The sequence below is a fragment of the Pristiophorus japonicus genome, chromosome 9, assembly GCF_044704955.1.
Source record: "Pristiophorus japonicus isolate sPriJap1 chromosome 9, sPriJap1.hap1, whole genome shotgun sequence".
Taxonomy (NCBI): Eukaryota; Metazoa; Chordata; class Chondrichthyes; family Pristiophoridae; genus Pristiophorus; species Pristiophorus japonicus.
The window spans coordinates 121,890,722-121,904,377 of NC_091985.1; the positions used below are offsets into that span (position 1 = coordinate 121,890,722).

At 46.4% G+C, this 13,656-nt stretch overlaps 1 protein-coding gene across 3 annotated transcripts in view; it reads left to right on the top strand.

Annotated features, from left to right (window-relative positions):
* Nucleotides 1–13,656, top strand: part of meis1a (Meis homeobox 1 a) — a 272,321-nt gene that overhangs the window by 33,705 nt on the left and 224,960 nt on the right. For 2 of the 3 annotated variants that reach the window (XM_070889789.1, XM_070889790.1), the window contains exon 7: nucleotides 859–967. The exons of the other annotated variant lie outside the window; for it this stretch is intronic. In XM_070889789.1, the coding sequence (XP_070745890.1) occupies nucleotides 859–967 (109 nt within the window). The remainder of the gene's footprint in view (nucleotides 1–858; nucleotides 968–13,656) is intronic. 3 annotated transcript variants of the gene reach the window in all.

A 13,656-nucleotide genomic window follows, 5' to 3' on the forward strand; every position in this document is an offset into this window, starting at 1 on the left:
GTAAATAGTTATGTTGTAATGATGAGAACCGTGCAGATATGATTTCACACCTGTGGCACTGAACGAGTTAGTGTAAGTGTCCTCAATGATCGGACTGTGCCAAGGGTAAAGTCTGTTTTTCACATGTGGCAGAATATAGGCAAAGGGGTAGGATGAAAGATCCATACTCAAGCAAGAACTTACATTTACATAGCGCCTTCAGTATGGAAAAACATCACAAGGCACTTCACAGGGGTGCAATCAGACAAAATGGATGCCGAGCTAAAGAAAGCGATATTAGGCAAGGTGATCAAAAGCTTGGTCAATAGTTTTATATATATATATAAAAAACAGGCAATTGGAGTGGGAGTGTGAGAGCATAAACGGGACATATAAAGACAGGGCTTGTCGTGAAAGTAATGAACTATTAATGAACAAATGTCTTTTTTTGGAGAGGTGGGAGTTACTTTGTATTTGTTGACCAATTCCACCTGTGGGCTGCTCATGCTAAGCATTCTCACTCCTTGCAAAGAGGGGCGGGAGACCTAAATCAGACCTGTGCTAATGCCGCATACAGCCAGCTGCCAGGAAGCCCTTTTGATATTTCCTCATTCCTTGGGTAAAGTGCCTGATCTGTTCTTGCTGCCACTCCTTGATACACAGCTGATATCGGAAACTTGCCTGTGTGGATTCACTGGGGTGTACAATGCTGTGTGCACTCCAAAGCAATTCCGTGTCGATGCTCTCGCCAAGGGTGTGAAAGTGCGGCCCAAGAATAGGACAAACCTTCTGCCCATGCTTCGGGCATGAGGTAATGTGTGATGTAGTGACGATGCTGTCAGCATTCAGAACCCTTATCAGTATCGTTCCCTCCTTCAGACTTGGAACAGAGACCATGATGACACGGCATCAACGCGGTCAGGTGGGACACCAGGGCCCTCCAGTGGGGGACACACGTCACACAGTGGGGATAACAGCAGCGAACAAGGTAAGAGACCAAATGATAAGGCTGTGAAAAAAGCTGATAGACTTCTAGGTATCTCCAGAGGCATAAAATATAAAAGCCAAGTGGTGATGATGAATCTCTGTAAACATTCATAAGACCTCAGTTAGAGGACTGTGTATAGTATTGGGCTCCGCACTACTGGAAGGATATAGAGGCACTAGAGAGAGTACAATGAAGATTCACTAGGATGCTGCCTAGTATGAGGAAATACAATTATGAACAATGCAGATTACAGAGCGATATAATAGAAGTGTTTAAAATGATAAAATGATGGGACAGGTTAGATAGAATTAGACTGTTTCCAGTAGTTGGAGGGTACAGAACAAGGGGGCACAAATACCAGAGTAAATGTAAGAGCTTTAGAACAGAGGGCAGGGGGAAACATCTTCACACCGAGAGTTGTGAGGCTGTGGAACTCACAGGGTGAGTGGTTGAGGCAGAAAGAATGTCAATAGTAGTGAGGGCAATTATAATGGCCCACGGCTACCGTGCTAAGATCAGCTAGCTCATCACAAATCCCGGATTAAACAACAGACTTTCCTGGCCTGTCTGGTTCAGTAAAATGCAAGGAGAGCCACCGGAGGCAAACAAAAGGTTATCCTGCAGTGTTGAAGACTGATTCTGTGCTATTTTCTTGTCTTCCTCCATTTTTCTCCCCCTTACTCCTTCCCTAAGACAGTGAGGCATGTTGAGATATGGTTCCACAGATGTTAGTGACCCTCAAACAACCATTGTTCATGTGTGAGCCAGCAAGTGAGGGGATGGGGAGTGAAGGGGGAGGGGGAGGGGGTGAGGGGGGAGGAGGAGGGGGAGTGAGAGGGGTGGAGAGGGAGAGGGGGAGGGAGAGGGGAGGGGAGGGGGAGGGGAAGTGCCGTGGATGGAGAGGGGAGGGAGGGGAGAGGGAGGGGAGGTGAAGGGAGAGGGGGAGTGGTGAGGGAGGGGGAGGGGAGAGGGAGGGGGAGGAGAGAGGGGAGGGGGAGGGCAAGGGGGAGGGAAGGTGGAGGGGATGGGGGGAGGTGGAATGCAGAGGGGAGGGGATGGGGAGTGAAGTTGAGGGAAGGGGAGAGGGAGGGTAGGTGGAGGGGATGGGGAGTGGGGAGGGAAGAGGAGGGGCAGGGAAGGGGATGGCGAGTGGGGGGAGGTGGAGTGTGGAGGGGAGGGGACGGGAAGTGAAGGGGAGGGGGTGTGGAGGGGAGGGAAGGGGAGGGGGAGGAAAGGTGGAGGGGATGGGGAGTGGAGAGGGAGTGAGTGTGGAGGGGGATTGGAGTGGAGGATGGGGGAAATGGGGGGAGGTGCTAATGGTGGAGAAGAGGTGGGGGGGAGGGGAATTTGACCGTGATAGGCAAGGGCTACTGAACAGTATGGCAATGCTGATTAAGCGTTTCCCCTTGACTAGCCGAGGAACAGTCAAGCCAAATTTACAGTTTGGATCATTATCCTTGCTGAGATCAGATAACATAACACAAATCAAAGTGGGGAACTTCAAAGTCGGTTTGGCTCTGTGCAACACCATTTGGTGCACTTGCCCAGTACGGAGGGTGCAGAGGGTGGGCTATGGTCTCAGGTGTTCTCCATGAATTTTGACTAAAATAAACTGTATATACCATACTTGTGTGCGACATTGTGCCGCATCACAATATATTGTAACCGTTTAAGTGATAACTTCAGTAAATCCCCCACGTTAGTTAAATGCATGATGGACTACACCCAGACCTAACTGAGGCCTGTGTAAGACGGACATTGTGTCGTGCACTGTAAGTGAAGTGTGATCATGTAGATTGTTCGTAGACTGCTTGAGTAAGCTCAGCCTGCATTATAGGATTAATGTCATGCAGTCATTACTTTGTAAATCTGTTTTTATGTTGCTGAACTTTGAAGAAACTTTTGAAATTCAATACAGTTAATTTTCCGTGGCAGCCGAATGTTTCTTCAAATAAATTCCGTTTCAGAAGGTGCAAAATTGTGGCTTTTTTAAATGTTGGTTCAAGCACTATCGCTGATTGAGATGAGTATTGTAATATTAGCAAGGTGTTGAAAGCAGGAAAAAAATAGGTTTTAGGATTAAAATTCTAGCAAGTTGCAGAGGAGAATGAATAATCTTTTAACCTCTTATGATTTTGAAAATTGTAATTATTCACAATTTGAATTTGCCACTTGTAATAGATGTGTTGGTTTAACCACAGAACTTGCTTTCAGATGAAATAACTTTTTAAAGGGCTAGCTCAATCAACAAATAAGAACTAAGCAAGTGTTACTGCCAGAAATAACAATAATAGTGAAAGATTTCCTACCTGCGTTAGATAGGAACTACATTGGAAGCCTGTTTTTACAGAATAGTTTATAATTTGGTTACACAGAGGAAATCTTCCACCAGCATTTTCAGGTTGTTAAAAGTGTGTATGAGATAAACAGACAGAGATGGAGAACATGCTTTGGCGAGAGGACGTGTTTGGAGTGCTTTGTACAAACTACACTTTGCACTGATTTAATACTTGGTATATTATCTTCCTGAATGAAAACATGACTAAGATTAAACCTCCAAAAGAGATTTTCCTTGGTTATGTTGTGTGTGTTACGGTGTGTCTTACAGTGTGTGTGTGTTACTGTGTGTGTTACGGTGTGTCTTACAGTGTGTGTGTGTTACTGTGTGTGTATATCGGGTCCTTCATTGAAACATCTATGAACTCATCCCTTTTGGTGTGGAAGCAAGTCATCCTCATTCGAGGTACCACCTATGATGATGATGATGATGTTATGGTGTGTGTTATGGTGTGTATGTGTGTGTGTTACTGTGTGTGTTACTGTATGACTTACTGTGTGTGTTATGATGTGTGTTATGGTGTGTGTGTTATGGTGTGTGTGTGTTACTCTGTGTGTTATGATGTGTATGTGTTGTGGTGTGTATATGTTGTGGTGTGCGTGTGGGCTAGAACCTTCACTTTTTTTGCATGCTTAATGCCCACTTAATGCCCATTTTACCACTGAAATGACGTATAATGCCCATATATCACCCATTTTGGCACAAAATGGAAACTAACGGGCTTTTTTAGGCGATTTATCGCCGAGTGTTATTTTCCCAATGGGCTTAACGCCAGGAAAAGATATTACAGTCTGTCCACTTTTTTAGGGCGGAATCAGCAGAATGGGCGAAATCACCCAGCGTTAATTTCCGCACGGAATTAACGGCAAGATTCACTATGAACGCCCGCCTACTGTTTTTTGTCGTAAAGAGCATATTTACCCAAACTAGTGGCCATGGAGATCGGCCATCATCAATTTCACCACCTCGCACAAATATCGCCCACAATATCGCTCGCTCAAAAAACTGACCAGAAAAAGTGGAACTAACTGGAATGAATGCCAGCGATGTGGCTGGCATTTGTTAAATCACACTCTTACGTGAGGAGCTGTTATCGGAAAGATTTGCCTGAAAGAGCGCTGATGTGAGTAACAACGCTGACACACTGCTGAGTGTGTGCAGCTCAGACGTCAATGGTGCCCATCACCTTGGTGCCAGTTAAAGTTTATGTTGATTGATGTTAAGTTGTCTTTAACCCTTTCATGGTAAGGAATCACCAGTGTGTAATGTTTCAGCTATTTGAGACAATGCGCAACAAGGTTATGTTCAATAACAAAAGTGTAATACCAACATTGGTCTGAAATCATAAGTGACACAGCCAATAACACCCAACCCCCGCCCATATCCCACTTTTTCCTCCATTGACATAAATCATATGTTCAACATGTCCAACACAGAATACAAAGGCAAAGCAGGAGCGTGGTCCCCAGCCCCCATACATTGCAACAAATTGCATACACCCAGATGGAGATATAACACAGCCATCACCTGTGCACATGCACCTCACTTTCCTTCCCCCTCTCCTTCTTCTCCCCACCTTTACCCCTTCCCCTCCTCGCTCCACGGCGCCTGGCCGAGGAGCTCCTCAGGCGGTGCCTCATTGGGGGGGATGAAGGCAGATACGGTCGTTGCACGGGTACGGGAGCAAGGGGTGCCAAGTGGACAACATTCTCTGATGCAGGAGCAGGATCTTGGTCCTTGTTCTCATCTGCCATTCGCAGTGGTGGTGCGGAACCTAGGGGTGGAGTGCCGCGCTCGGGGACCACTGGGAGGCCTGTGGCAGCTGTGTTCCTGGCTACCAGCTCCAGGGCCTCCTCCATCCCTTCCATGTTATATCTTACTTGTTGGACAAAAACTCAGTGACAACTATGTTCTTGGTGCTTAGAAGGCTTTTTGCTGCTGGTGAATCTCCGTCGTGCCTCCCACAACAACCAGACAAGCACCAACCACAGCCACACACGCTTTCAGTGCCTCTGAGCTCCCTCTCACTCTGTCTACTCTTCTGCGCATGTCATGATGACCCTTGACCTCCTGAATCGCGGGAATCCATCGTTGCCATGCCGTTGCTAAGGACGGCCACACTTTACGGTAGAAGGTCAAAAAAAATTTACGCTACCACCCATTTGATATTGCTTGCAGTACCGCCCATTTTCAAAAATGTAAACCAGGTGTTTTAAGAATGGGTGAGAAGTCGGCGATCTGAAAACCCTCTTTTTTAATGCCCACACCGGAAATAACGCCCATTTTTGGGCACTAAGCACAAAAGTGGAGGTTCTAGCTCTGTGTGTGTTACGGTATGTGTGTTATGGTGTGTGTAATGTTGTGTGTGTGTGTGTTACGGTGTGTGTGTGTGTGTGTTATGGTGTGTGTTATAGTGTGTGTTACGGTGTGTGTTACGGTGTGTGTGTGTGTTATGGTGTGTGTGTGTTACGGTGTGTGTTATGGTGTATGTGTTATGGTTTGTGTTGTGTGTGTGCGGGTGGATGTGTGTGACTGTGTGTACCATGTGTGCAAGAGCGCGTGTGTGGATGTGTGTATTTACGAATATGTGTGAGTGTTTTTGGGTGTGTTTGGGAGTGTGTGTGCATTGGTGTGGGTGCAGGTGTGTGTGAGAGTTTGTGTGCATGGTGTGTGTGCTGGTATGTGTAAGTGTGTACATTTGTAGGTGTGTTTGGGTGTGTGTGCAGGCGTATGTAAGTGTGTGTGTGTGTGGACCTGTGTGCGCGCGGGGTTTTGTGTGGGTGTGTGTGTTTGGGTGTGTGTATGTGTGTGTGTGCGCGGGGGTGTGCGGCTGTGTGTGTGTGTGTGTGTGTGTGCGGGTGTGTTTAGGTGTGTGTGCATACAGTGTGTGCGATTTGTGGGTGTGCATGTGTGTTGTGAGTGTGTAGATGTGTGGGTGTGCACATGTGTGTGGGTTTTTGTGTATGAGTGGGGATGTGTGTGTGAATGTATGTGCATGTGTATGTTTGTGGATGTGTGCTGATGTGTGTGGTTGTGTGTACATTTGTGGGTGTATGTGGGTGTATGTGCGGATGTTTGAGAGAGTGTGTGCACGTGTGTGACCGTGTAGGCGTGTGTGTGTGTGTGTCTGAGTTTGTGTGTGCATGTGAGTGTTGTGTGTGTTACAGTGTGTATGTTATGATGTGTGATATTGTTTGTGGGTGTTACTGTGTGTGTGAGTGTGTATGCATGGTGTGTGGGTGTGTGTGAGAGTTTGTGTGTGTTAGTGTATGTGTACGGTGTGTGCACATTTGTGGGTGTGCTTGGGTGCATGTGCATGTGTGAGAGTGTCTGTGTATGTGTACGGGTGTAAGTGTGTGTGTATGCAGGGTGTGTGTATGTGTGGGGATTTGTGTGCAGATGTGTGTGTGGATATGTGTGCGGGAGTGTGCGTGTGTATGTGTATATGCGGCTGTGTGTGAACATGCGTATTTGGGTATGTGCATGTGTGTGAATCTGTGTGGGTTTTTTTGTATGAGTGGGGTATGGGTGTGTGTGTGAATGTGTATGTGTGGTGTGATGTGTGTTTGTAGGTGTGTGTATATTTGTGGGTGTATGTGTGTGTGTGCGCACAAGCGTGGGTGTGTGTGTGTGTTTGGGCATGTATAAGTGGGCAGGCGTGTGTATGTGTGTGTGTGTTTGGGCATATGTATGTGGATGTGTGTGAGAGAGAGTGTGTGTGTGGGCATGGTTGTGTTACGGTGTGTGTCACAGTGTATGTATTACGATGTGTGTTCCTGTGTATGTGAGTGTGTGTGTTTTGCGTGTGAGCATTGGGTGTTTGTGTGTTTGTGTGTGTGGGGGTTTCTGTGTGCGTGAGTGTGTTTGAGAAGGCGTATGTGTGTGTGCGCGTGGGCGTGCGTGTTTGGGTGTGTGTGCAGTGTGTGTGTGCGGTTTGTGGGTGTTTGTGGGTGTGTGCTGGTGTGTGTACATTTGTGGGTGGGTGTGGTTGTATGTGCATGTGTGTGTGAGAGTGTGTCTGTATTTATGTGTGTGTTTGTGTGTGTGTGTTTGGGTGTATGTGTAAGAGAGTGTGTGAGTTTGTGTTAGTGTGTGTATGTGTTAGTGTGTGTGTGTTATGATGTGTGATAGGATGTGTGTCTGTGAGTGGGTGTGCATGTGTGTGTATGTGAGTGCGAGTGTGTGTTTGTGTGTGTGTGAGTGTATGTGTGTTTGGGAGTGTGTGTGTGTGGGTGGGTATACGTGTGAATGTGTGTGTGGGTGTTTGTGTATGAGTGCGGGTGTGTGTGTAGTCTGCAGGTGTGTGTGAAAGTTTGTGTGTGTGTGTACAGTTGTGGGTATATGTGTGGGTGTGTGTGAAAGTGTGCTCGGGTGTAAGTGTGTGTGTGTGCAAGTGGTGGGGGCGGGGGAGGTGTATGCCGGTGTGTGTGTGTGTGTGTATGTTTGTGGGGGTGGGTGTGTGAGTGAGTGTGTGTGACTGAGTGAGTGTGTGAGTGAGTGTGTATGTGTTGTGTGTGTTATGATGTGAGTTATGGTGTGTGTGTTTGGGAGTGTGTGTGCAGGTATGTGTGAGAGAGTGTGTGGGTGGGTGGATGTGTGTGTGTGTGAGTGTATGTGCATGTGTGTGCGTGAGTGTGTGTGTGAATGTGTGAGTATGTGAGTGTTACTGTGTGTGTGTGTGAGTGTATGTGTATTTGGGAGTGTGTGTGCATGTAAGTGTTTGTGTGTGCAGATGTGTGTGTATATGTGTATGCATGTGTGAATGTGTGTGAGTGTGCATGGGTCTGTGTGCATGAGTGGGTATTTGTGTTGTGTATGTGTATGCATGTGTATGCGAGTGTGTGTGCGTGTGTGGTGTGCGGGTGTGCATGGGAGTTTGTATGTGCATGTGTGTGTGTGAGAGTTTGTGTGTGCATAAGTGTGTGTGTGTGTGTCTGTGTGGATGTGCGGGTATGTGAGTGTGTGTGTGTGTGAATGTGTTTTTGTGTGTGTTTTACTATGTGAGTGTGTGTATATGTCAGTGTGTTAGTGTGTGTGTTGGTTTGGTGAGTGTGCAGTGTGAGCGTGCGGTGTGTGTTTGCATGTGTGTGCTCAATGTGTGAGTGTGCATGTGTGTGTGGGAGTGGGTATAACTGTCTGTGTGTGTTACTGTGTGTCTGAGTGTGCATCTGTTACTGTGTGTGCGGTTGTGTGTGTATGTGTGAGTTGCATGCGTGTGTATTACTGTGTGTGTGCAGTGTGCGTCTGTGCAGTGTGTGTCTGTGTAAGTAAGTACACATGTGTGTTTGATGTGTGTGCATGTGTTAAGATGTAAGTGTTTCTGTGTGTCAGTGTGTGTGTGGGTGTATGTGAGTGTTTGCTGTGTGGGTGTTGTTTGTTTCTGGGTGTGCATGTGTGTGTGTGCTATGGTGTGTGTGCTATGGTGTGTGTGTGTGTTATAGTTTGTGTGTGTTACAGTGTGTGTGTGTGTGTGTGTGTGTATGTGTTACAGTGTGTGGGTGTTGTGTGTGTTCAGTGTGTGTGTTGTGTGTGTGCATCATTTTTGTGTTACGATGTGTGTGTGAGTGGGTGGGTGTGTATGTGTTTGTGTGTGTTAGTGTGTGGGGGTGTGTATGTGTGTTTGGGTGTGTGTGTGCATGATTGATTGTGTGTATGTGTGTGTGTATGTGTGATTGTGTGTGTGATTGAGTGCGTGTGTGTTTAGGTGAGTGTGGATATCTGTGCACTGTGTATGTATTACACTGTGGGTGGGTATGTGTTTTGATGTGTGTGTGTTAATGTGTGTGTGTGCATCGTGTGGGTGGGTGTGTGTTATGGCGTATTTGTTTGTGGGTGGCATGTGTAGGTGTGTGAGAGTGCATATGTGAGTATGTGAGCATGTGTAAGAGAGAGTGTGTATGTGTGTTACAGTATATGTATGTGTTATGGTATGTGTGTGTTATGGTGTGTGTGTGAGTTACAATGTGTCTGTTATGGTGTGCGTGTGTTATGGTGTGTGTGTGTGTGTGTTACAGTGTGTCTGTTATGGTGTGCGTGTGTTATGGTGTGTGTGTGTTATGGTGTGTGTGTGTGTTACAGTGTGTCTGTTATCGTGTGCGTGTGTGATGGTGTGTGTGTGTTTTACAGTGTGTCTGTTATGATGTGCGTGTGTTATGGTGTGTGTGTATCACTATGTGTGTGTATGGGCTCGATTTTCCACTTCTTTGCATGCATAACGCCCACTTAATGTCTATTTTAATGCTGAACTGACGTATAATGCCCAGATATCACCCATTTCGCCACAAAATGGAAACTGACGCTCATTTTTCGGACACTTATCACCAGGCGTTACTTTCCCCGTGTGTAATGCCAGGAAAAATAATATCACCCTTCTGCTTTTATGGGGGAGTATAATCAGAATGGGCGAAACCAATACCCATTACATCGCCAAGCATTACTTTCCACACGTAATCAACACCGAGTTTCAATAATACCGACCGGCCACTTTATTTTGTCGTAAAGATCACATTTGTCGAAACTAACGCCCAGGAGATTATGCAGCGTCATTTTCACCACCTCGCACACATATTGTATGTGTGATTGGGTGTGTGTGTGTGTGGGTATCTATGCAATGTGTGTGTATTACACTGTGGGTGGGTATGTGTTTTGATGTGTGTGTGTGTGCGCGTCGTGTGGGTGTGTGTGTTTGGTGTTTGTGTATTATGGTGTATTTGTTTGTGGGTGGCATGTGTACATGTGTGAGAGTATGTGTGTGAGTGTGCGAGCGTGTGTGAGAGAGAGTGTGTATGTGTGTTACAGTATGTGTGTGTTTTATGGTATGGTGTGTTATGGCGTGTGTGTGTTACAGTGTGTGTTACAGTATGTCTGTGTTTGGGTGTGTGTGTATGTTTTTGTGTGTGTGTGTATGAGTGTGTGTGTGTATTTGGGGTGAGTATGTGTGTTTTGTGTGTGTGTTTGTGCGTGTGTGTATGATTTGGTGTGTGTGTGCATGTGTGTGTGGTCTGCAGGTGTGTGTGTGAGAGTTTGTGTGTGTGTGTTTGAGTGTGTGCATGTATGTTTCTGTTTGGGTGTGTGTCTATGTGTGTGTTTGGTTGTGTGTGTATGTGTGTGTGGGAAAGTGTGTGTATATGTGTGTGTGTGTGTTTGGGGTGTATTTGTGTGTGTTACTATGTATGTGTGTTTGTGGTGTATTTGTGTGTGTTACTATGTATATATGTATGTGTGTGTGTGTGTTATAGTGTGTGCTGTGTTCCAGTGTGTGTGTTGTGGTGTATGTGTGTGTTGTGGTGTGTGTGCGTGGGTGTGTGTGGGTGAGTTTGGGGTGTGTGTGTTACTGTGTGTGTGTGTGTGTGTGTGTGTGTGTGCGCATCGTGTGGGTGTGTGGGTGAGTTTGGGGTGTGTGTGTGTTTTTGGGATATGAGTCTGTGTGTTACTGTATGTGTGTGTGTGCATCGTGTGGGTGTGTGTGTGTTTAGTGTGTGTGTTATGGTGTATTTGTTTGTGGGTGGAGTGTGTAGGTGTGTGAGTATGTGAGCGTGTGTGAGAGAGAGTGTGTATGTGTGTTACAGTATGTATGTGTGTTATGGTTTGTGTGTGTTATGGTGTGTGTGTGTTACAGTGTGTCTCTTATGGTGTGCATGTGTTATGGTGTGTGTCCGTTACTGTGTGTGTATGGGCTAGATTTTCCAATTGTTTTGCATACATAACGCCCACTTAACGTCCATTTTAACGCTGAAATGACACAAAATGCCCAGATATCGCCCATTTAGCCACAAAATGGAAACTGACGCCCATTTTTCAGACACTAATCGCCAGGTGTTACTTTCCCCATGTGTAACGCCAGGAAAATATAATACCGACCGCCAAGATCACATTTGCCGAAACCAACGCCCAGGAGATCGCCCAGCGTCACTTTCATCACCTCGCACACATATTGTGAGTGTGATTGGGTGTGTGTGTATTTGGGTGTGTGTGTGTGTGTGTGTATCTATGCAATTACACTGTGGGTGGGTATGTGTTTTGATGTGTGTGCGTGTGCGTCATGTGGGTGTTTGTGTGTTTGGTGTCTGTGTGTTATGGTGTATTTGTTTGTGGGTTGCATTTGTGAGAGTGTGTGTGTGTGTGTGAGAAAGAGTGTGTATGAGTATTACAGTATGTGTGTGTGTTATGGTATGTGTGTTACAGTGTATATGTGTTACAATGTGTCTGTTATGCTGTGCGTGTGTTATGGTGTGTGTGTGTTACTGTGTGTGTGTGTATGGGCTAGATTTTCCACTTTTTTTGCATGCATAACGCCTACTTAACGTCCATTTTAATGGGCATGCATAACGCCCATTTAGCCACACATTTTTCAGACATTTATCGGCAGGCATTACTTTCCCCATGTGTGTAACGCCAGGAAAAAATAATACCACCCGCCCACTTTTTTGGGGCGGAATCATCAGAATGGGCGAAATCAACGCCCATAATATCGCCCAGCGTTACTTTCCATACGTAATTAACACCGAGATTCAATAATACCGACCGCCCACTTTATTTTGTCATAAAGATCACATTTGCCAAAACTAATGCACAGGAGATCGCCCAGCGTCACTTTCACCACCTCGCACACATATCACCCACAATATCGCTCACCCAAAAAACCGCCCAGAAAAAGTGGAACTAACCGGAACTACTCACAGCGGTATGGACGCCATGTTTTAAATCACATGTCGCATCATTTAAAAGGCTGCTCTGCTTCAACCTCGGGGGAGTTCGGATGTACTCTCGAGGTCTTTGGCGGTGATGTGAACATCTGAACAAACATCTTTATCATTGGGTACCCCGCTCCGGGACCACTGGGAGCCCTCTGCCACCACTGTTCCTGGCTACCAGCTCCAGGGCCTCCTCCATCCCCCATCCCTCCCATGTTATATATTATTTGCTGGACAAAAACTCGATACCAACTATGTTCTTGGTGCTTAGTAGGCTATTTGCTGCTGGTGAATCGCCCTCGTGCCTCCCACAACAGCCACACAAGCACACACCACACCCACACACGCTTTCAGTCCCTCTCTGCTCCCTCTCTCTCTGTCTCCTCTTCTTCACATGTAATGATGACCCCTGACCTCCTGAATCGCGGGAAATGAGCGTTGCCATGCCGTTGCTAAGGACGGCGACACTTTACGGCAGAAGGTCAGAGAGATTTAACGCTACCGCCCATTTCATATCGCTCGTGGTTAACGCCCAACTTCAAAAATGGAGACTAGGGGCTTTGAGAATGGGTGACAAGCCAGCGATCTGACAAACATTTTTTACGACCCACACCGGAAATAACGCTCATTTTTGGGCGAGCTGCACAAAATGTAAAACCTAGCCCCTGGTGTTACTGTGTAAGTGTGTGTTTGGATGTGTGTATTTTGGTGTGTGTGTATGTTTGTGTGTGTGTGCGTGTATATATGTGTGTGTGTGTGTCCGTGTGCATGTTTGTGTGTGTGTATATGTGTGCGTGTGTGTTCGTGTGTATGTGTGTGTGTGCGTGTGTGTTTTTGTGTGTGTGTGTTTGTGTGTATGTGATTCGGTGTGTGTGTGGATTTGTGTGTGTATGTGTGTGTGCGTGTGTGTGTTTGGGTGTGTGCGCGTATGTTTGTGTTTGGGTGTGTGTCTATATGTCGATATGCAGGTATGTGTGTTTGTGTGAGTGTGTGTGTGTGAGTGTTTTTGTGAGTGTGTGTGTTTGGTGTGCAGGTGTGTGCAATTTGTGTGCAGTGTGTGGATGAGTATACGTGTGTGAGTTGGTGTCTGTGTGTTACTATATGTGTGAGTGTGCGTGTGTTACTGTGTGTGTGGTTGTGCCTGTGTGTGTATGTGTGAGTTGCTGTGTGGGTGTGCGTGCATGTGTGTTAATGTATGTGTGGGTGTGTGTGTTTGTGCGTGTGACTGGGTTTGTGTCTGTGAGTGTGTATGTGTGTTTGTGTGTGTGACTGGGTGTGTGTCTGTGCTGTGTGAGTGTGCGTGTGTGTATGTGTGTGTTTGGTGTGTGTGTTGTTTGTTTCTGGGTGTGCATGTGTGGGTGTGTGAGAGTATGTGTGTGTTATAGTGTGTGTGTGTGTTACAGTATGTGTGTGGTGTGTGTGTTACAGTGTGTGTGTTATGGTGTGTGTGTGTTTTGTGTGTGTGTGCGTTATGCTATGTGTTACAGTGTGTGTGCATGTGTTACAGTGTGCGTGTGTGTGTGTTACTGTGTGCGCGGTTGTGTCTGTGTGTGTGTGTGTTACAGTGTGTGTGACAGTGTGTGTGTGTATTATGCTGCGTGTTACAGTGTGTGCGTGCATGTGTTACAATCTGTGTGTATGTGTGTGTGTGTGTTACA